At 34.2% G+C, this 22,187-nt stretch overlaps 1 protein-coding gene across 3 annotated transcripts in view; it reads right to left on the bottom strand.

Moving 5' to 3' along the window:
• Nucleotides 1-22,187, bottom strand: part of PDE9A (phosphodiesterase 9A) — a 187,956-nt gene that overhangs the window by 66,240 nt on the left and 99,529 nt on the right. For all 3 annotated transcript variants that reach the window (XM_074213911.1, XM_074213912.1, XM_074213913.1), the window contains one exon: nt 787-871. In XM_074213911.1, the coding sequence (XP_074070012.1) occupies nt 787-871 (85 nt within the window). The remainder of the gene's footprint in view (nt 1-786; nt 872-22,187) is intronic.

Here is a 22,187-nt window from a genome sequence, read left to right on the forward strand (position 1 = left end):
TCTGTATGCCAAAGAGATAATAAAAAATGGGGAAACTCCCACATGAACAAAAATATTCATAGCAGTTCTTTTTTTTGTAGAGGCAAAGAACTGGAAATTGAGGGGATACCCATCAATTGAGGAATGACTGAACAAATTGTGGTATATGAATGTGATAGAACTCTATTGTTCTACAAAAAATCTTGAGGGTCAGTATTTCAGAAAAACCTGTAAAGACTTGCATGAATTGATACTGAGTGAAATGAGCAGAACCAGAAGAACATTATACACACTATCAACAACATGGGGTGATGATCAGCCATGATGGACTTCTTCATTTCAGCAATACAATAATCAAAGACAATTTTAAAGGACTTGTGATGGAAAATGCCATCCATATCCACAGAAGGAGTTAAATGAAGACCAAATATTGTTTATTTTCAATTTTTAAAAGTTGTTTATATGATTTTGTTATCTCCAATTTATTTTTCTTACTTTTGGATCTGATTCTCCTCTTACAACACTTTCAATTTCGATCTATGTTTACCATGGTTGTGAATGTAGAGCTGATATAGGATTGCTTTCTGTTGGGAAGGGGGGAGAGATGAGAGGGAGGAAGAAAAATTGTAGAACTCAAAACCTTGCAAAAAAATGATTGACAAAAACTACCATTGTATATAGTTGGAAAAATAAAATATTTATATACAAAAAAAGAGAAAACTCAAATAGATACATTCCTTCAGTCTTAACAAAGAAGTCTCCGATCAGCAGACATTTTGGCCCAAATATTAAGCTAATGTCAGTTACCTGTTGTTTCTTGCAGCCATCTCTTCCCTCATCTTTTTGATGTCACTCTTGCATTTTTCAATCTCCACTACTTTCAATCCTTCCACTGTCAACAAAGAGAAATAATAAGTCTTCTTCTAGAAGCTTGAAACAGATCATTTTAGTAATGGTCATAACTGAAAGGCCTTCTAAAGGATTTCTAGAAACTGAACATGTCCTTACAAGGGCATAGTGGATTTGACTTCTATTCCCATATAGACTCATGATGCTAAGACTTCAGAATCAATCACTACTATCCAATTTATCCCTAACCCTCACTTACCCATGAGTTAACAATCCTGTGCATGATTCTATTGCCAGTTTTGAATCATTATCTAAAACATCCATTTATATAAATTCTAATGATGAATATGGATGGTAATAATAGTGTTAATAATAATTTTTATTATAGCTAACATTCATACAAAGCTTACTACATAGCAATCCTGAGAGGTGCTATTATTACAGTCATTTCACAGAAAATGAAACTGAGGCAATCAGAGATGAAGGGACTGTTTACAATAATATGTGCCTGAGATGAATCTGAACTCAGGTCTTCCTAATTCCAGGTTCAGTACTATATCTATTCTGCAACAAAGCTGCATTGCTCCAACTTCTTTTTTTCCTCATATTCTACATTCTATCCTCAATTACATTTACACTTCTGTCTCTAATTCTCCAAACCTAAGGCCTTTGGTCATCTGAGGAAGATATCCTTTATGAGGAGGACCAAAGTCCCAAAGAATATTAAAATGAAATGAGATCTTTAGGCAGCATGACACAAGCTTTATCTGAAAGTAATGACATCTCATTAAAATAAAAGCTTCTGTTTAATGGGTTCTTCCACAGAGGAGCAGTTAACCAGGAGATGTTATTTTAAAATATATGAGAGATGAATAGGCAAAGTTAAGGAATTGTAGGTTAGACTTAATTTTGCTTATACTAAGTTATGCCATAGAAGCATAATTGTAAAGAGAGTTTTTAAAAATTGCACTATAGCATATATCCAAGTGAATATTATTCTCAAAATAGTAGTGCTGGGATTATAATATGTATATCATATTTTAGTATACCATTACTCAAAATATTTTTCAAGCCTTTCTTTGGAATGTTTTTGTAAACAACTTACAGTAAATAGCATAAGTTTAATTATTTTATAAACACACCTCATTATTTATAATGCAATCCAGATTGGTAATTTATTTTATATACCACTTATGACTCCAAATGACTTTTTTCTAGTTTTTAAAAATAAAATCAACAATCAAAAAATAAAGATTGGCTATAACTAGTGTTACACTAGATTAGAGGTATTGCATCAAGCAAATAGTTTTCCCACTTGATAGATTCTCTTTTAATTAATTTGACATTAATTTTGTTTGTGTAAAAGCTATTTAATTTTATGCAATCAAAATTATCTAGCTTATCTGCATTCAAATGATTTTATTATGAAAAAGATACTAATGAAATTTGAGTTCATAGTTCATAGCTATACCTCTAAATTTCTAAGAGTTTGGAATCAGAAGCTAGAGAAATTTATTATGTTTGGAAAATTTTTCATTTACACATGAAATCTGTGAAGAAATTTCATATTCAGGTCCTCCATTCAGTTGTCATGATGTTTAATTCTGTGAAGCTTGGAAATTTTTTGTGTAGTTCAGGGATCACTGATTGCCCTTTCTGCCCTTTCTCCTATTTATCATAAGAATATGATTTAAAACAGGGCTTTAAAGTCTATTTTATTGAGTTTAGGATGATTTCAAAGTTGCTTGTTTATTGAACTCAATCCTAATAGGAATATTGACATTTAGGAATCTAAAGGGAACTTATTATTGTATATAATTCTTTAACTTGTTAAACAATAGTCGGATATCTCTGCATAATTTGTAATGAGAATAAAACAACTCAGAAACTACAGATAAGAAATTTTTTATATCATCAACCATGTTTGGAACTGAGAGGAAATGTTAGTCATTTTCAGAAGAATGTTTTTAAATGCAGAAAAGAATATACATAGGATTCCAAAGGAAATTCATATTGAAAGAATGTGATCAAGAAAAAAAATACAAGACACAATAACTGAAATGGGAATTCCATTCCAAATACTTATAAAAGGAATAAAAAATTTGAGGATAAATGTGCAAAGAACAGAAATACTTTTATCTATTCAATCACAAATACTCCTTTTATAAATAAAGAACAACTTAAATAGCTAGAATAATATTCAGTGCCTATGTCTGGAATGAGTCAATATAATAAAAATGACAACACTATCATATTGAGTACTATACCAATCAAACTATCAACTTTATAGAACTTTAAAAAATAATAAACAAAGTGCATTTGAAGGTAAAGTATCTGTGAAAGAGAAATACTGAAAGAAGGTAGAGATAAAGGAGAAATCACATTTAAACCTCAAACTATATAATAAAACTTTATAGTAAAATAGCAGTTATCAAAACTATTATAGAACTCTATCTTGTCAAGGAAAAATAACAAACAAGGGATTTGATAAACCAGAAAAAAATAAATTTTTTAGAAAAAAGCTCCCTATTTGCTGAAAATTTTAGACTTGGATAACAGTCTGGCAGAAATTAGACAATCTTATCATTTCTCATAATGCATTCTAAATATGGAGGATTCTCCATAACATGGCTTCAATATTAAAGATCATAACATTAAAAAAATTAGAAGAAATGCAGTTAATATATCTTTCACAACTATGAATAGATGTATTCTGTTTTTTAAATTTAAGACAATGGGGTTAAATGACTTGCCCAGGATCACACAGCTAGGCAATTATTAAGTGTCTGAGGTCATATTTGAACTCAAGTCCTCCTGACTCAAGGGTAGGTACTCTATCCACTGAGCCACCTAACTGCCCCATAGAGTAGATGTATTCTTAAACAAACTAATGATTGAGGCAATTACAAAAGATGTCTTGACTTCCATTCCTTTTTCTCTCTTTTTTAATTTTCTGCAGTTTGGTTCCCAAACTTATCATTTTGCTGAAGCTGCTTTCTTCAAACTTACCAATGGTCTTTAGTTCTCATCCCCTCTGCTGTCATTGAAGCCTTTGACCCTGTTGACAGCCTCTTCTCCTTTCTCTTTTCTCCAAAATGACAGTAATTTCTCCTGGTTCTCTTCCTATCTGCTTGATTGTTCCTTCTCAAACTCTTTTGCTGGATCTTTATCCTGGTATGGCTACTAAATGTGGATATTTTTCAAGGCTCTGTCTTGGGCCTCCTCTTCTTCCTCTCTATATTTGCTATTTAGTTAATCTCTTCATGATCTCATTAGTTTCCATGGATTCAATGCTCACTTCTATGCAGATGATTCTCAGATCGATTGGTCCAACCCTAATGTCACTCCTGTTCTCCAGTCTCACATCTCCAACTATCAGAAATGGATGTTCTGCAGTCATCTTACATGCAACATGTTTAAAACTGAACTCATTACCTTTGCCCTCAACCCCCCAACTTCCTTATTACTATCACTCTCCCAGTCATATAAACTTGCATTCTTGATTCCTCATTCTCTCTTGCTGTCCCACAATATGCAATCAGAGATCAAGTGCTGTCATTTCTACCTTTATAGAATCTCTAGTATAGATAATTACCCTATCTCTTCTCTTGACAGTGCTCCCTCCTTACACCTTTCTGCAAGACTTTTTCACCCATGCCTTATCTATTGCAGTGACTTTCTGGTTTATCTCTTCAAGTCTTCCCCCAGCCTAGTCCACCCTCCACTCAACTGTCAAAATGATCTTAAAGTACAGGTCTGAGCAAGTCACTCCACTATTCAATCAACTTCAGTGGTTCCATTTATTCCAGAACTAGGACCTTTCTTTGACTTTTATAATTCTTCATTATCATGCCCTTTCTGTCTTTCCCAATTTATTACATCTCACTTCTCCCCTACTTATTCTGTGATCCAATGGCAATGACCTTTCTGTTATCCCTTGCATACAATATTCTTTCTTAGGGCTTCATGAATTTTCATTCTCTGTACATTATACCTGGAATTCTCTTCACCATTTATTCAACCTGCTGGTTCCCCCAGCTTCCTTAGTGTCTCTGCCAAAACCCCTTCCTTAAGAAGTTCCTCCAACTCCTTAACCTTAGTGCCTCTCTCTGAGATTATTTCCACTTAATCATTTATATTATTTTGTTTGTATCCAGTTACTCGCATGTACAAAATTTTCTCTCCCATTAGACTAATTTAGATAGTATTGCTATTTTTATTATTTGACAATTCAACCTAAACTAATTCATGTATTCAGTGCCATGACTTTCAATTACAAAGTCTCAAAATTCAACTAAAAGGCTATGAAGGGAGTTTGTGAAATGATAAACAAGATGGAAGACTAGACATTTTCTTTGATCTCCTCAACCTCTTAAACCTCTCTAAAACCAAAATTATATACCAAAGTCAAAGAAATTTCAGCTGTCTCCAGTATTTAGGACACTTGGATTCCAAAATAAGGTAGACAAACAAACCAATAAACCCATGAACTGGCTTTTACACTGACCTCACTTAGTCCCTATCTCCTCCCCTCCCCATATTCCATTCAATAGCTGTGGGACTCCACTAGCTGACTCAAATCCTGTTCACCACAATCAATTCTTTTCCCCCTCCTTTTAGTGTTTTGACAATCCTGACTCTAGGCTGGGGAAATCTGTTCAGACTAAGACAGATAGCCAGCATGAATCTGTAGCACTTCCAGACCATGGAAGTTGACTGGGGTCATATAGGGCAAGTAGGTGGTCCATTGGATAGAGCACCGTGCCTGGAGAAGGGAAGGACTGAGTTCAAATTCAGCTTCAGATCACACTTACTAGCTGGTGTGTGAGCTGGTACAAGTCACTTAACCCTATTTGCCTCAGTTTCCTAATCTGTAAAATGAGCTAGAGAAGGAAACAGCAAAACATTTCAGTATCGGTTCCAAGAAAATTGCAAATGGAGTTACAAAGAATCAGACACTATTGAAATGGTTGAACAAGAGCCAAGGCTTCAGGGGTCAGTTAATATCTTTCTATGCAGCAAAAGATCACTCACTGAAGGAGAAACAGGAAAAGAAGGAAAAGTGTAGGACATGTGGTTGGACTCAAAATAGAACTCAATACCAGATTCCTTCCCTTCCTCCATCCCATCATATTTTCCCAGATCCTCAGAAACCCAAACTGTACAAATCACTCCCATGACAGCAGCATAGCTACTCTCTGAACTGGCACTTTCAGTTCAGAGGATTGAGTAACAAAGGAAGTGGGACAAGACACAAAATGTGAGACTGCAGCATTCCATATAGCCTGAGGGAAAGTACTCACCATTCAGCTGGGTCCACTTTGGTATACCAAAAAACACCTGAGGCAGAGACCTAGGCTGGTGTGCCCTGAATTACCCAGCATGGGAGGAAACTGAAATGCTTTTGAGATTTAGCCCCAAATTCCCCAAGGAAATGAGCAAGAGGTTAAATCAAGGAGGGGAAAGAATGAAATCAGCAAAGAAGAAGAAATCTCAAAGTCCTTGAATATAAGCAGCTAGATCAACAAGAAAACCATTTATAGCAGAAAGAAATATGGCCTTTAGACCTAGTAAACAAGTTCAAGCATCTTAGATACTGAAAAAAAATTCAACACTTGATGAGACAGAGAACCCTGTGGAATTTGAGAACATGGAATCACATGTTGCTCCTGAGTGGTTCATAAGAAAAATTTTAATTATGAGTGCAAAATTAATGACCTACACAATAAAAATAATGGGCAGAATAGAAGAAACTGGGATCTGTGATGCCATATCAAACAAAAAAAAAGAGAGAAAAATAGGTCAGAAATGGAATTATACAGAAGTGAAGGTTAATCTAGAAGAGGAAACAAAAAAATCCCTCCAAAAACATTAAAAGAAACTATATTCACTATGTAAATAAAATATATTAACCTTAAAAGCAGGATGTGTAAAGACAATTTAAGGATCAAAGGACTCCCAAAAGAGGACAATAGAACAAAGAACCTTTTCATCCAAAATGTAGGAAGAGTGAATAAATGTAACAACCAAGGACAGTAGCAGAATAATAACAGAATGAGAACAGAGAGACCAATAAGAGACTTCTTTCAAGTGTGCACAAAGACATAGGAGTGAGGGTGGAAGTCAGGTAAATATAACAGTGAAGATGTAGACTTATGCCATTATGAATCTAGTTATACCCTGTGCATGTTGAATTAATGTAATTTTTTGTGAGAGTACATTATAAAAAGAGATGATTTAAAGAAAGAAGGAGATGGGGAGGGAAAAGAGGGAAGTATATGATGTGCACAGGTCTAATTAAGGACCAGCCTTGTGAGGAAGGTGAGCTTTGTTATCTTATTAAGAAAAAAGCTTTGTTGGGGAATGGGTTAGGAGTAGAGAGGGAGAGGAAGAAGGACTTGCTTTCTTGATGGAACAAAGTTCAACTACTGAATGTTTCTATGGGTGAAGAGAGATCTTCTGTGAAAGGACATGGGAACTTGGTACTGGATATGGTTTGGGAAATTTGGTGATTGAAAGAGTCAATCATTCTATCCTGGGAGAGGGAAGCTGGAAATTCTAGGGGCATTTGACATTTGTATAAGAGAGAAAGAAAGGCCTGGACTGGGGGGGGGGGAGGTTGTTGAGGCAAATGGGGAAAAAATTAACTAGGGGAAGGTATAGATTAATGGTGGGCTGCCTAATCAAGGAAATAGTGGGAGAGGAACCCTACCAGGTCTTCAACCTGACACTTGAACTAATCAGTTTTGTTCTCAGAGTGAGTCCCAGTGGAAAAGTGAAATACATGGGGCAAGTTCCACTAGGCAACGGCAGAAACTATCTAGAATGAATACCTTGGAAATTGTGATTGCATAAAGAATGCATAGAGAGTAGATAATTATAGATGCCATAGAGCTTATAGGAGAAAAAATTGAGGGTCTGTAGGAGCAAGAGAGAAAGGATAATGAAGAAAGTAACAGAGAAATTCCTTTTGAAAAGAGGCACAAAAATGAAATTGAAAAATTAATGAATAGACTCACTGATGGGGAGGCTAACTGAAAGAAAAAAGGAGAGGTGATAATTATATAATCAGATCAAAATAGGAGAGAAGAAAGAACTAATAACAAAACCCTAAGGTAAAGGGGGTAACAAACAAGAGGAGAGGATTAAGGGTGAGGGAAAGAGAGTCAATGGGATTGAGATCATTTAAAAAAAGATTAAGATAAAGAAACTGAAGGAACATAGTACTGTTTTTATAGTAGAAGAAAGAACAATTACAAGTTTAAAAACTAATAATAGAAGTGGAGGAAAATATAAACCTAAATCTCATAACTTTAAATGTGAATGGATTAAACAATTCAATAAAATGGAAAAAAGTGACAGACTGGTTAAGAAAACAAAACCCAACAAGAAAAAATTTAAAAACAAAAATATAAACAAAATAAAGCAAGATTTGGAAAAAAATTTATTGTGCATGAAGCAAATACAACAAATGGAAGGTACAATAATTCTGTCTGACAAAGCAAAATCAATATTAAAAAATAGAGAACAAAGAAACTACATTATACTGAAAAGAACCATAGACAATAAATTAATATCAATAATAAATCTATAAACTCTAAGTCCTTTAGCTTTCACATTCATAAAGGAAATAGTATTTGAGATTCAAGAAGACATAAGCAGCAGGAAAATGATGATAGGAGCCTTATATATCCTTCTCTTAGTTTTGAATAAATCTAATAGAAAGATAGACAAAAGGGAAAATATGGAAATTAATAAATTGCTGGTGAAGCTAGAGTTGAAGATCCTATGGTATCTTCTAATATGTATATGCAAAAGTATATACATACTTCTAAACAATAAAAATTCACAATGTACTAAGCACAAAGATATTCAAACAAATCTAAAAAGGCAGAAATAATCAACAAATTCTTTACAGACTATTACACAATAAAAATAATCTGTTGTTTGGGAACCATAAACAAAAGACATAGACTCAAATGTACATTTAATGATGAAATTCTAAATAATGAGTGAATTAAGGAAAAATCATAGATGTAATTATAACTATATAAAAGAAAATTATAATGATGAAAGAACATACCAAAATTTCTGGGATGCAGCTAAAGCAGTCCTCAGAGGAAAAATCATATCCCTACAATATATATTAACAAAATAGAAAAAGAGAGGATTAATGAAGGGGATATACATTAAAAACATTAGAAAACCAAAAAACCCCCTAAAAATTATAAAGTAAAAGGATACATTAGAAGCAAAAAATTTAGAGATAACAAATAAAACTTAAAGCTAGTTATTTGAAATGGATAAAATTGAAAACCCTTGGCTAATTTGATTTAAAAAGGAAATAAAAAATCAGATAAAAATAAATGAGCAAGATGAAATCCCAACAAAACCAGAAGAAATAAATAAAAATAACTAAACCATATTATGCATTTTTATGTTAACAAAACCAAGAATATAAAAGAAATACAAGAATATCTTTAAAAATAACACAATCATATAGATAACAAAAGCAAAAAAACCCCATGAATGTACCACTAGATTCAGAAAAAGCATTTAAAATACAACACCCATTTCTATTAAAAATTTGAAAAATATAAGAATTAATGAAGCCTTTCTTAAAATGATTAAGTATATATACATATATATATATATATATATATATATAAATTTAAGTATTATCTGTATTGAGAATAAGCTAAGAGCCTTTTCAGTGAGATCGAGGGTGAAGCAAGAATTTCCAAATCATCACTATTATTCAATATTGTGCTAGAAATACTACCTATAACAAGACAGAAAAAGCTATTGAAGGAATAAGAATAGGCAATGAGGAAATGAAACTATTACTCTTTGTATACATTATCATAGTATACTTAACCCTAGTGTACCAGCTAAAAAAACTATTTGAAACAATCAACAACTTTAGTAAAGTTGCAAGATATGAAATAAATCTTCTGTATTTTTATATTTTATGAAAACAAAGCAAAACGAAACAAAAACCCTAGCTGAAAGAGATTAAAAAAGAGGAATTCCATTAAAAATAACTATAGACACTATATAATAATAATACTTGGGAGTCTCCTTGCCAAGACAAACCCTGGGACTACATGGAAACAATTATAAACACTTCACAAAAATAAACAATTATAAAAATATTCATTGCTCATGGGTAGGCTGAGCCAACATAATTAAAAATGCCAATTCTACCTAAATTAATTTATTTATTCAGTACACTATGCATCAAATTACCAAAGAATTATTTTATGGAGTTAGAAAAAATAATCACAAAATTCATCTGGGAGAACAAAGGGTCAAGATTATCAAGGTGATATATGAAAAAAATGTGAAGGAAGGCAGCCTAGAGGCATCAGATTTCAAACTATATTACAAAAAATAATTATAAAAAAATTGGTACTAATAAGAAATAAAGTGATGAATCAATGGAATAGATTAGATAAAAAAAAAAGAATAGTTAATGACCAAAGTAATTTAATGTTTGGTCAACTCAGAAAACCAAGCTTTGGGGACAAGAACTCACCATATGACAAAAATTGCTGGGAAAACTAGAAAGCAGTTTGGCAAAGAATAGGCACAGATTAGCATCTCACTCTATGGAAGGCCAAAATGGATAAATGATTTGGATATAAACAAAAAGTCAAAATAGGTAAATAATTTAAACACAAAAAGGTAATAGTATAACAAACTAGGGGAGCATGGGAAATTTCACCTATCATCATTAAAAGGAAAGTTTATGACCTAACAAATGTTTGTCCTTCATTCTCAAAGAAGACCATGACATCAGGGAGGTGAAACCATAACAAGCACATGAATTGGATTTGAGTGAGGGAGTGCTGTCCTAAGTCACCAGCCTCAATTTCTCCTCCAGAGCCATCTGGTCCCTTGACCAGATATGAATCAGGATGACTGGAGATGGCCTTGCATGTGGGGCAGTCAGGGTTAAGTGACTTGCCCACAGTCACACAGCTAGTGGCAAACATCTGAGGCCACATTTGAACTTAAGTTCTCTTGACTCCAAGGCCAGTGCTCTATCCACCACACCTCCCAGCTGTCTCTATGACCTAACAAGAGATTTAGAGGATCGTAGAAAATAAAATGAATACTTTTGATATCATGAAAATAAAAAGGTTTTGGACAAACAAAAACAAAGCAGTCAAAATTAGAGGGAAATCAGAAAGCTGGGAAAAATTTTACAGCAAATTTCTTTGATAAAGGCCTCATTTCTCAAATATATTGAGGGCTGAACCAAATGTATAAAAAGAGCCATACCCCAATTGATAAAAGAATGGGAAAAGAATGAGCAGTTTTCAGAAGAAAAGATCAAAGCCATCAATAGACACATGGAAAAAGTGCTTCAAATCACTATTGATTAGAGAAATGCAAATTAAAACAATTCTGAAGTACACCTATCAGGTTGGCTAACATGACAGAAAAGGAAAATGATAAATGCTGGAGGGGTGTGAAAAAATAGGTCTACTAATATACTGTTGGAGGAGTTATAAACTTTGACATGCTGCCCAAAGGGCTATAAAACTGTGTTTACCCTTTGACCCAGCAGCACTACTTCCAGCTTTGTATCCCAAGGAGATCAAAGAAAAAGAAAAGAACCTATATGTACAAAAATATTTAAAGCAGCTCCTTTTGTGGTGACAAAGATGTAGTATACAATTGTTACAGAATACCAGTGTGGATGAGCAGAGTGGTCTTAGAAAAATCTGGGATGATTAATATGAACTGATACAAAGGTTAGTGAGCAGAATCATGAAAACATTATTTAGTAAGAGGAATTTTGTATGATGATCAACTGTGAAAGACTTTGCTACTCTGATCCAAGGCAGTTTTAATGACCACATGATGAAAAATGCTATCCATCTACCCAGAGAGAGATGTGATAAACTCTGAGGGCATTTAAAATTGTTTTTTTTTTTTTTTTTTGGCAAGGCAATGTGGTTAAGTGACTTGCCCGAGGTCACATAGCTAGGTAATTATTAAGTGTGTGAGGTCAAATTTGAACTCAGGTTCTTCCTGACTCCAGGACCAGTTCTCTATACACTGCACCACCTAGCTGCCCCAACTCTGAGTGCATACTGAAGCATACTTTTTCTATTTTCCCCTAATATGTCTAATATGGAAATGCATGTTGCATGATTTTATGTGTATAATTGATATCACATTGTTTGCATTCTCAGTGGTGGGGGAAGGATAGGAAGAAAAGAGAAAATTTTTAAAATTTTTAAAAAATTTTAAAAATAAAGCCAAATTATATTCAATGGGGAGAGGCTAGAGGCATTCCCAATAAGATCAGGGGTGAAACAAGGGTGCCCATTATCACCACTACTATTTAATATTGTATTAGAAATGTTAGCTTCAGCAATTAGAGAAGAAAAAGAAATTGAAGGAATTAGAATTGGGAAGGAAGTGACAAAACTCTCACTCTTTGCAGATGACATGATGGTCTACTTAGAGAATCCCAAGAAATCATCCAAAAAACTACTGGAAACAATTAGCAATTTCAGCAAAGTTGCAGGTTATAAAATAAACCCTCATAAATCCTCAACTTTTCTATATATGTCTAGCAAGATACAGCAGGAAGAGCTAGAAAGAGAAATCCCATTCAAAGTAACCTCAGACAATATAAAATACTTGGGAGTCTATTTGCCAAGACAGACTCAGAATCTTTTTGAAAACAATTATAAAACACTTCTCACACAAATTAAATCAGATTTAAATAACTGGGCAAATATTGGCTACTCATGGATAGGTAGAGCTAATATAATAAAAATGACAATTCGACCAAAACTAAACTATCTGTTTAGTGCCCTACCAATCAAAATTCCAAAAAATTACTTTAATGAGCTAGAAAAAAAATTGTAAGTAAATTCACATGGAGAAATAAAAAGTCAAGAATTGCCAGGAGCTTAATGAAAAAAAAAGTGCAAAAGAAGGTGGCTTAGCCCTACCTGATCTAAAATTATATTATAAAGCATCAGTCATCAAAACTGTTTGGTATTGGCTAAGAAATAGAGTGGTGGACCAGTAGAATAGACTAGGTGTAAAAGCAGAAGATGATTATAGTAATCTGCTGTTTGATAAATCCAAAGAGTCTGGCCATTGGGATAAAAACGCCTGATAAAAATTGCTGGGATAATTGGAAGTTACTATGGAAGAAACTTAGATGAGACCAACACCTCACACCCTTTACCAAGATAACATCCAAATGGTTACAGGACATAGACATAAAAAACAATACTATAAGCCAATTAGAAGATCAAGGACTAGTCTACCTGTCAGATCTATGGAAAGAGGAACAGTTTACGACTAAGGAAGAGTTGGAGAACATCACCAAAAACCAATTAGATGATTTTGATTACATTAAATTAAGAAGCTTTTGCACAGATAAAACCAATGTAACCAAGATCAAAAGAAATGTAGTAAATTGGGAAACAATCTTTACAACTAATGATTCTGACAAAGGACTCATTTCTAAAATATACAGAGAACTGAGTCATATTTTTAAAACAAAAAGCCATTCCCCAATTGACAAATGGTCAAAGGATATGCAAAGGCAATTTACAGATGAGGAGATCCAAGTAATCCATAGCCATATGAAAAAATGCTCTAAATCATTAATTATTGGAAAAATGCAAATTAAAGCTTCTCTGAGGTACCACCTCACACCTCTCAGATTGGCCAATATGACCAAGAAGGATATGATCATTGTTGTAAGGGTTGTGGGAAATCTGGGACACTATTACACTGTTGGTGGAGCTGTGAACTCATCTAACCCTTCTGGAGAGCTATTTGGAACTATGCCCAAAGGGCAACAAAAATGTGCATACCCTTTGACCCAGCAATACCACTACTGGGTCTATACCCTGAAGAGATGAGGAAAAAGGGTAAAAACATTACTTGTACAAAACTATTTATAGCAGCCCTGTTTGTAGTGGCAAAGAATCGGAAATCAAGTAAATGTCCTTCAATTGGGGAATGGCTTGGCAAACTGTGGTGTATGTGTATCATGGAATACTGTTGTTCTATTGGAAACCAGGAGGGACTGGATTTCAGGGAAGCCTGGAGGGATTTGTATGAACTGATGTTGAGTGAGATGAGCAGGACCAGAGAAACACTGTGCACCCTAACAGCAACATGGGGGCGATGTTCAACCTTGAAGGACTCACTCATTCCATCAGTGCAACAATCGGGAACAATTTTGGGCTGTCTGCAAAGGAGAGTGCCATCTGTATCCAGATAAGGAGCTGTGGAGTTTGAACAAAGGGCAAGGACTATTCCCTTTAATTTAGAAAAAAAACAGATATCTTATTATCTGATCTTGCTACCTCTTAGACTTCTCTTCTTTAAGGATGTGATTTCTCTCTCATCACACACAATTTGGATCAATGTACAACATGGAAACAAAGTAAAGACTGACAGAGTGCTTTCTGTGGTGGGATGGGGGAGGGAAGCAAGATTGGGGGGAAAATTGTAAAACTCAAATAATATCTTTAATAAAATAAATTTAAATAAAAAAATAAAAAAAATAAAGCCAAATTGGGGCAGCTAGGTGGTCCAATGGTTAGAGTACTGGCCCTGGAGTCAGGAAGAACCTGAGTTCAAATTTGACCTCACACACTTAATAATTACCTAGCCATGTGGCCTCAGGCAAGCCATTTAACCCCATTGCCTTGAAAAATCTAAAAAAGGAAAAGCCAAGTCAAATAAAAAAAAAACAAACAGTACACCCAAACTATGAGAAAACCAGTAAGAAATCTTAAAGCACCCAATCTCAGAAAAGAAAACAGATCTAGTTCTAAAGTCAGATAAATTCTCTTAGTCTTAGAGAATTCTATCAAACTTTTAAGGAATAATTACACCATACCTAGCAAATTATTCTCAAAATTTGAAAAAGAACCACTCTATCAGAATCTATTTATGAGACAAATGTAGTCCTAATACCTGAAGAGGAAAAAATAAAACATGGAAAGAAAAACTGTAAGTCAATATCATTAATGAATATTGACAAGAATGTATGCAAAAATCTGTCAAAGAGAGTATCGTATTTTTTTAAATCACAAATGCCCTTTAATTTTTAAAGGAATAAGACAAAATGATACATATGATATGAGAAGTTGACAATATTTTTGTAGGTAAACTTAAAGCTATTAGTTTGCAGAAATACTGATATACAGGGGTAGCTAGGGGATGTAGTGGATAGAGCCCTGATCCTGGAGTTAGGAGGACCTAAGTTCAAATTTGGCCTCAAATGCTTATTAAATACCTACCTGTGTGACCTTGGACAAGTTACTTAACCCCATTTGCCTTGTAAAAATAAAAAAAAGAAAAGAAAAGAAATACTGATATACTAATTGCATAATTTGGATCTCAGCTAATTATACAGAAATTTTCATAATTCAAGTATTTGCACTTCAGAAAATCTTATTTCCTATGAAAGAGACTGCAATATTTTATCCAAGAAATCTTTCATTGTGATCAAGTGGTATTTTTATCAGGGATTTAATATTAGAAGAACAATGAATATAATCAATGACATTATAAGCCAAAACATTCCAAACCACATGATCATCTTAATAGAAGCAGAAAAAGTTTTTGCAAAGTGTAATATTTTCTTCTGCTAAAAAAGCAAAGTAAGGGCACGTAGGAAACTTAAAAATACATCTTAAAAAACTTCTATTTACAACACAAAGCTAGCATCATAAGCAATGGGGATACCTTGGAACCTATCCTAATAAATAAGGGATTGAAGCAAGAATGCCTACTCCCCTCTTTATTATCTGAAATAGTTTTGAAAATGCAGGCCATAGAATAAAACAATAGAAAAATATTAAAGGTGTAAAAATAGATAAAGAGAAGATAAAACTATTCCTGTTTGCTGATGATGTGATGATATACTAGGAAAGTCCTAAGTAATCAGTAAAAATATTGAGACAAGATCTTTACCAAAGTTGTAGGTTATGAAACAAATCCTCAAAAACAACAGTATTTTTATAAAATGATAATAAACACAAGCAATAAGAAAAAGAGAACTCCCATTCCAAACTACAAAATGTATAAAATATCTGTGAATCCATCTATGCCAGTATATTAATGACATGTACATTCTATTACAAAGTGCTCCTTAGAAAAATAAATAAAACAACTTAGTGGGATTAAAATTCAGCTTTATGGTTAGGTGTGAATATAATAAAGATTACAATATTACCGAAATTAATTTAAATTTTTAAAACTATACCAAATTATAAAAGGGATACTTTATAAAAGGATAAAACAATAACTAAACTTATTTGGAAAAGCAAAAGATAAATAATGTCAAGGGAAATGATAAAAAGAAGTAGAAATGAATGGGTAATAGCACTTGCAGGACCCAGTCTATATCATAAAGCAGTCCTCAAAACCATCTGATACTTGACTAAAGAATAAAGAGAGAGAGATCAAAGGAACAGACCTGACAAGGAAGAATCAGAAACACTAGAATTTAATAGTTCAGTGTTTAATAAAGAGTAAAACATATTTAGTTAGGAAAAACTTTTTGGATAAAAACTCCTAGGAAAATTGGAAAACAGTCTGGCAGATGTATATTCTAAATGGATCCTTGACTTTAATCATAAAAGTCATACAATAAAAAAATTAGAAGAGAAACAGGTCATATATCTTTTTTTTTTTTAGTTTTTTTCAAGGGAAATGGGGGTTAAGTGGCTTGCCCGAGGCCACACGGCTAGGTAATTATTAAGTGTCTGAGACTGGATTTGAACCCAGGTATTCCTGACTCCAAGGCGGGTACTTTATCCACTATGTCACCTAGCCACCCCGGGGACTTATATCTTTCACAGACATGCTTTAAATAACTTTTTTTAGTATTTTATTTTTATTTTTGTCTATATACATGCAAAAACTTTAAGATCTAAGTTCTTTCTCTTCCTTCCCTCCTACTACCTCTCTCCACCCATACCCTGTCCCATTGAGAAAGTAAACAGCTTGATAAAGGCTATACATGTATAGTCATGCAAAGCATTTCCATAGCGGTCATATTGTGAAAGAAAATAGAGATCACCAAAAAACCTCAAGAAAAATAAAGTAAAAAAATGTATGCTTCTGTCTGTTTTCAGTTACCATCAGTTCTTTCTCTGGGCATAGATAGCATTTTTTATCACAAATCCTTTGGAGTTGTCTTGTGTAAATTGGGCAATCTTAGTCAAAGAAGAAATACAGAAATTAAAAAAGATTAAAATAGCTAACTTTTATTAACAGAGAAACAAAAAAAAACCTCTAAATGAACTGTTAAAGAATGAAGTAAGCAGAGCCAATAAACAATACATACAATAACTATAACAAATGGAAATGGAAATAATAAGTGAATATAAAAAAAAATCAAAAGTCAATGAACAGAATTATAAAGCTCAATCTGACTAGAAAGAAGAGATGAGAAGTCACCAGTAATCTGCCTTTTTCTTGAGGTGGAAGGTTCACAGGTGTTACCTATTACAATTTTTTTGGACTTTTTTATGTATTGGTCGGTATTCTGATTTGTTTTTTCCTCTCTTAAAAATGCTATTATATTAGTACTATTATATTTCTGGGAGGAGTAGGGAGGTATAATGGGAATAATTATGATGATATAAGAAATATAAGACATCCATAAAACATTTTTAAAAAATCCAAGATTGTTATATAAAAATTGATATTTTTAAATGTATTAAAATTTTTTAAAATGCAACTGGCTTTTATTTCTGCAAACATAGGAAGATTGAAATAGTGATTTTTTTTTTTAACCCAACAGGGATAGTTAAGTTCTCATCTCTTCCAATTATCAGAAAACCCAGTACAGACCAAAAGAAAAGCTCAGGTCAATCAAGCTGAAGCTATTATTGTAACTCTGATATATCAGGACCCAATTTCACTATAGGGATTCAGTGGTTTCCTTATTATGTTTTGGCAGTGGGACAAACAGGCCTATTTGGAAATAGTGATTCACCATACTAAGACTGAAGACCACCACATGTTGACTCTTTTAAATACTGACTCATAAGTAACCATAGTGCCAGAAATGGTAAATGAAAACGAAAAACAAAAAATCTCAAGTCAGATTCTATAAATGTTTCTTTTCCCCACCCCCTTCACAAACAGTTGGGAAGTAAAGAGAAAGTTAAAAATCATGGATTGGCCTGAGATGATGTATAGAACAGTTGTTATCATGATTCAGGAGAAACAGAAACCAAAAATTAACGTTTAATCATTAGTAGAAAAAATGTTTTGAAATCTAGTAGTACTGCCTATCTCAAAATAAGTTGTAAAATGCCTCTTAGAATATAGACTCAAGGAAGAGATAAAATACCAGTAGGAAATAAAGATTTTTGGTGAACCATAGGAAACTTAATTTCAAGTCTGAATCTATTAAGAGAACCATTCCTATTGTTGCAGTTGCAGATTGTTGAAATTAAAGGACATGATGGACCAGCAAAAGTCAATTATGGTCCTTAAAAAGGTCACAATGTAGAAGGGGATAAATAGGCAAACAAATAATTGATAGTGAGAGTGTACTAAAATTAAGCGGAGTTGGGAAAGATTTTTGGTAAAAGATATAATTTTATTTAAAATTTGAAGAAGGTCAGAGAAGTCAGAGGTCAAAGATGAGTAGGGAGAGCATTCCAAGTATAGAAGACTGTCAGAGAAAATGACTAGAGCTAGAGATGGCCTCTTTTATCAGTGAACAAGGCACTCCATAGAGCTAGAGATGCCGTGCCTTGTTCATTGATAAAAGAGGCCAGTGTGATTGGATTGAAGAGTACACAGTAAGGAGTGTGATGCAAGAAAATTGGGGACATGTTAAAGACTTAGACTGAGAGTCTTTGAATAACAGATAGGGGATTTTGTATTTTATTCTGGAGGTGATATGGAGCCACTAGAATTTATTGAATAGAGTGGTGGCTGTCAGCCTTGTGATTTAGGAAAATTATTTTGGTGGCTAAATGAAAAATAGACTGGAGAGGGAAGTCTCAAGGCAATTACCTAGCAGGGTAATGCATTAGTTTTGGACACATTGAATTTAAGATAGGAGATTGGAGATCAGTAGAGTGTTTAGGGCAGGATAGGTAAATTTGAGACCAGACAACATAGAGATTATAATTATTTCCATGGGAGCTGATGAGATCACCAAGTGAATTAATATAAATGAAAAACTAAAGGTGTAGAAGTGAGGCAACATGGATGGAAAAGAGAGGGACGGCTAGGTGGTGCAGTGGATAAAGCACCGGCTCTGGAGTCAGGAGTACCTGGGTTCAGATCCAGTCTCAGACACTTAATAATTACCTAGCTGTGTGGCCTTGGGCAAGCCACTTAACACCATTTGTCTTGCAAAAACCTAAAAACAAACAAAAAACAAAAAAAAAAAAAGAAAAGAGAAGAGAAGCAAATCCAAGACACCCTGTGGGATACTAAGGTTAGAGGGTATGATTAGTAAGATCTCTAGTAAAGGAGATTGAGAAGGAGTAGCCTTTTAAGTAAGAGGAAAATCAGTAGAGAGTGGTGTGCTGAAAAGCTAGAGAAGAGAATTATCAAGGAGAGAGTGATTAATAGTGTCACAGACTTCAGAGATGCTAAGAAGAAAGGGAGTTGAAAAAAAAGTCATTGAATTTGGCAATTTAGAGATCATAGTAACTTTGGAGAGAAAAATTTTGGTGGTTTGATGAGGATTATAGGAGAAAGGACTGAAAAGAGAAGAGAGAGACAAAGAAGTTCCCTATTGTAGATGGTCTCAAAGAATTTATATTTTAAAATGATATTCTGGTTTGAGGGACCTGAAAAGCAGAAGAGTAAGGAAAATTATAGAAAGAATTCTTGAAGGAAAAATCAATAGAAGATGGGCAGTTGTGCCATAATGATAAGAAAAGGCAATAATCAGTTGTTTCTAGGTACAATTTGGACTTTGAAAGGAGTTCTACGACTAGTATTAGGAAAGCTCTTATTTTGAAAACTTCAAATGAAGAAGGAAATTTTGAGACTAGTTGGGTTATTCAGTTCCTGGAGAAACCATATTCCAGGTTTGATGTTAGGATTTTGGACTAAGAAAATGATTGGTCCTCAGTCTAGATATACTATTATGGAAAAGATGTCCCTGTCAGGATATCACATCATTATGGAAATAGAGGGCTTGACCTAAGGGGGTACCAACAACAGTGTAAATACTGATTTCTATATTAGCATGGACCAAAATCACCTATGATTGGAATAGTTGTCATTCAGTCAATGCCCAAGTAAATGCTTTTATAACCAGGCTTGTGTTAAATAAATGTTTAGCTCTAGTTCTCCAGAGAAAGAAATATATGCAGGTCACACTTTTAAGCTAATCTGTGTTATTATTATTTTATTCACACCTTCTTAAGTCTAAAGAACTAACAAAACATTAAATGAGAACATCTGATTTGTAGCATATGCCAATGTCTAAGCTGTTAATGCTCAAAATAAATTTTTAACAATTGGTTCTGTTGAGCCTGTTTGTCCTGCCTCCCACTTGCCACTGCTTGTCTTGATAGATGCAGTATGAGAAAATAAGAACAAACTTTCTTTATGAGAATATAGCATCCCATCCATATTGTTACCATGCCAACTAAGCTGCACAAAAGGGATATTTCCTGTGTGATTGCTGATATGTCAACAAGTTAGAAGATGAAAGCAATGCATACACCATGAGGGAGAGTGCTATTCTTATTCCACAGAGAGTAAAGTGACAATTTGTCATCCTAAATTCATTCAGTGGAGGAACAAATAATCTTAGAAGAGGATGGAAAGTGGGTCCAATATGCTAAATTAAAAGCAATGTGACTAGTAGGTATAGCTAGACCAACCTCTCCATATTGCATCCTATGTGGCTTTATAGGATGCAGAATAACTTTCTTGAGATCCTTTTCTCTCCTTCCTTCTCCAAGGGGAGATTTTTAATTACTGCCAGGACTGGAAGTGGGAAATTGGGAGCCAGAAACTTGACCACTTTGAGCTACTCATAGGATGGGGGTACTTGGCTGGAATTATATTTATCTGTTCTTTAAATGTTGTTAGTCTAGGGAGTATAATTTCAAATCCTGATCACTCACTATTCATTAATGGGGAAAAGAGGATGCCTGCTCCCAGTTAGGCTTGTATCCAAGGTTTGACTAAATGTAGCAAGTAGTAAAGAACTCATTTATTCAAGAACAATTATTCTCATACTTGTTGTCATAATAGTAAAACTGAAATAAGAGAAAATATACAAAGGAAAATATATATCGCATAATACAGAGAAAAGGGGATCTTCCATTGAAAGTGAGGTAACAGTTTGACAGACAGAGACAGAGACAGAGACAGAAACAGTGACAGACAGAGTCAGAGACAGAAAGACAGAGTTGGGGGTGTGTGGGGGAGAGAGAGAGAGAGAGAGAGAGAGAGAGAGAGAGAGAGAGAGAGAGAGAGAGAGAGAGAGAGAGAGAGAATTAGTTCTAGATCTCACCCAAGGGGATTCCATGAAATCTATAGTGTAGAAAGTTGGGTCTGGGGACATGATGGAGGCTGCCAGCTCCTCTCATGTCTTCCTCCCAGTCTTATTCTCATTTTAGCAACCTGAAGTGGATTTGGCACTCTATCTTTCCTCTCAAGTCCAGACTGCAGAGTTCACGGAGCCTGGAAAGAGCTGAAGAAGCTCAAGACACTAAAACTTTCCTTTCTCCTGATCTTGCCACCTCCATTCCCACCCTCACAAAGCTGCAGGGCATTGGTCTCCACAATTGAGGAGAGATTCCCATACCAATAGGTTTTAAGCTATTGAGAACTGAAAGGGAAAACCTGTAATTCATATTGATTCTTGATGAGTAACATTAATGGATTAGTCATATGATCACCTAAATAGAGAAATGGTCATTGGAAAGTAAATGTCGGAGTGGCTAGGTGGCGCAGTGGATAAAGCACCGGCCCTGGAGTCAGGAGTACCTGGGTTCAAATCTGGTCTCAGATACTTAATAATTACCTAGCTGTGTGGCCTTGGGCAAGCCACTTAACCCCATTGCCTTGCAAAAACTAAACTAAAAAAAAAAAAGAAAGTAAATGTCAGGAAGATATGGGATAATGAGTTATTGTAGAACACAGATAAGACCAATGTGAAGATTTTGGTTGAGCATGCTATTTTTGTTTTGGAATCATTTTTCAGATGTGTCCAACTCTTTGTGATGCCATTTGATATTTTCTTGGCAAAAATACTGAAGTGGTTTGCCATTTCCTTCGCCAGCTCATTTTATAGATGAGTAAACTGAGGGAAATCAGGTTAAGTGACTTGCCCAGTGTCACACAACTAGCAAATATCT

The sequence above is a fragment of the Macrotis lagotis genome, chromosome 1 (assembly GCF_037893015.1).
Source record: "Macrotis lagotis isolate mMagLag1 chromosome 1, bilby.v1.9.chrom.fasta, whole genome shotgun sequence".
Lineage (NCBI taxonomy): Eukaryota > Metazoa > Chordata > Mammalia > Peramelemorphia > Peramelidae > Macrotis > Macrotis lagotis.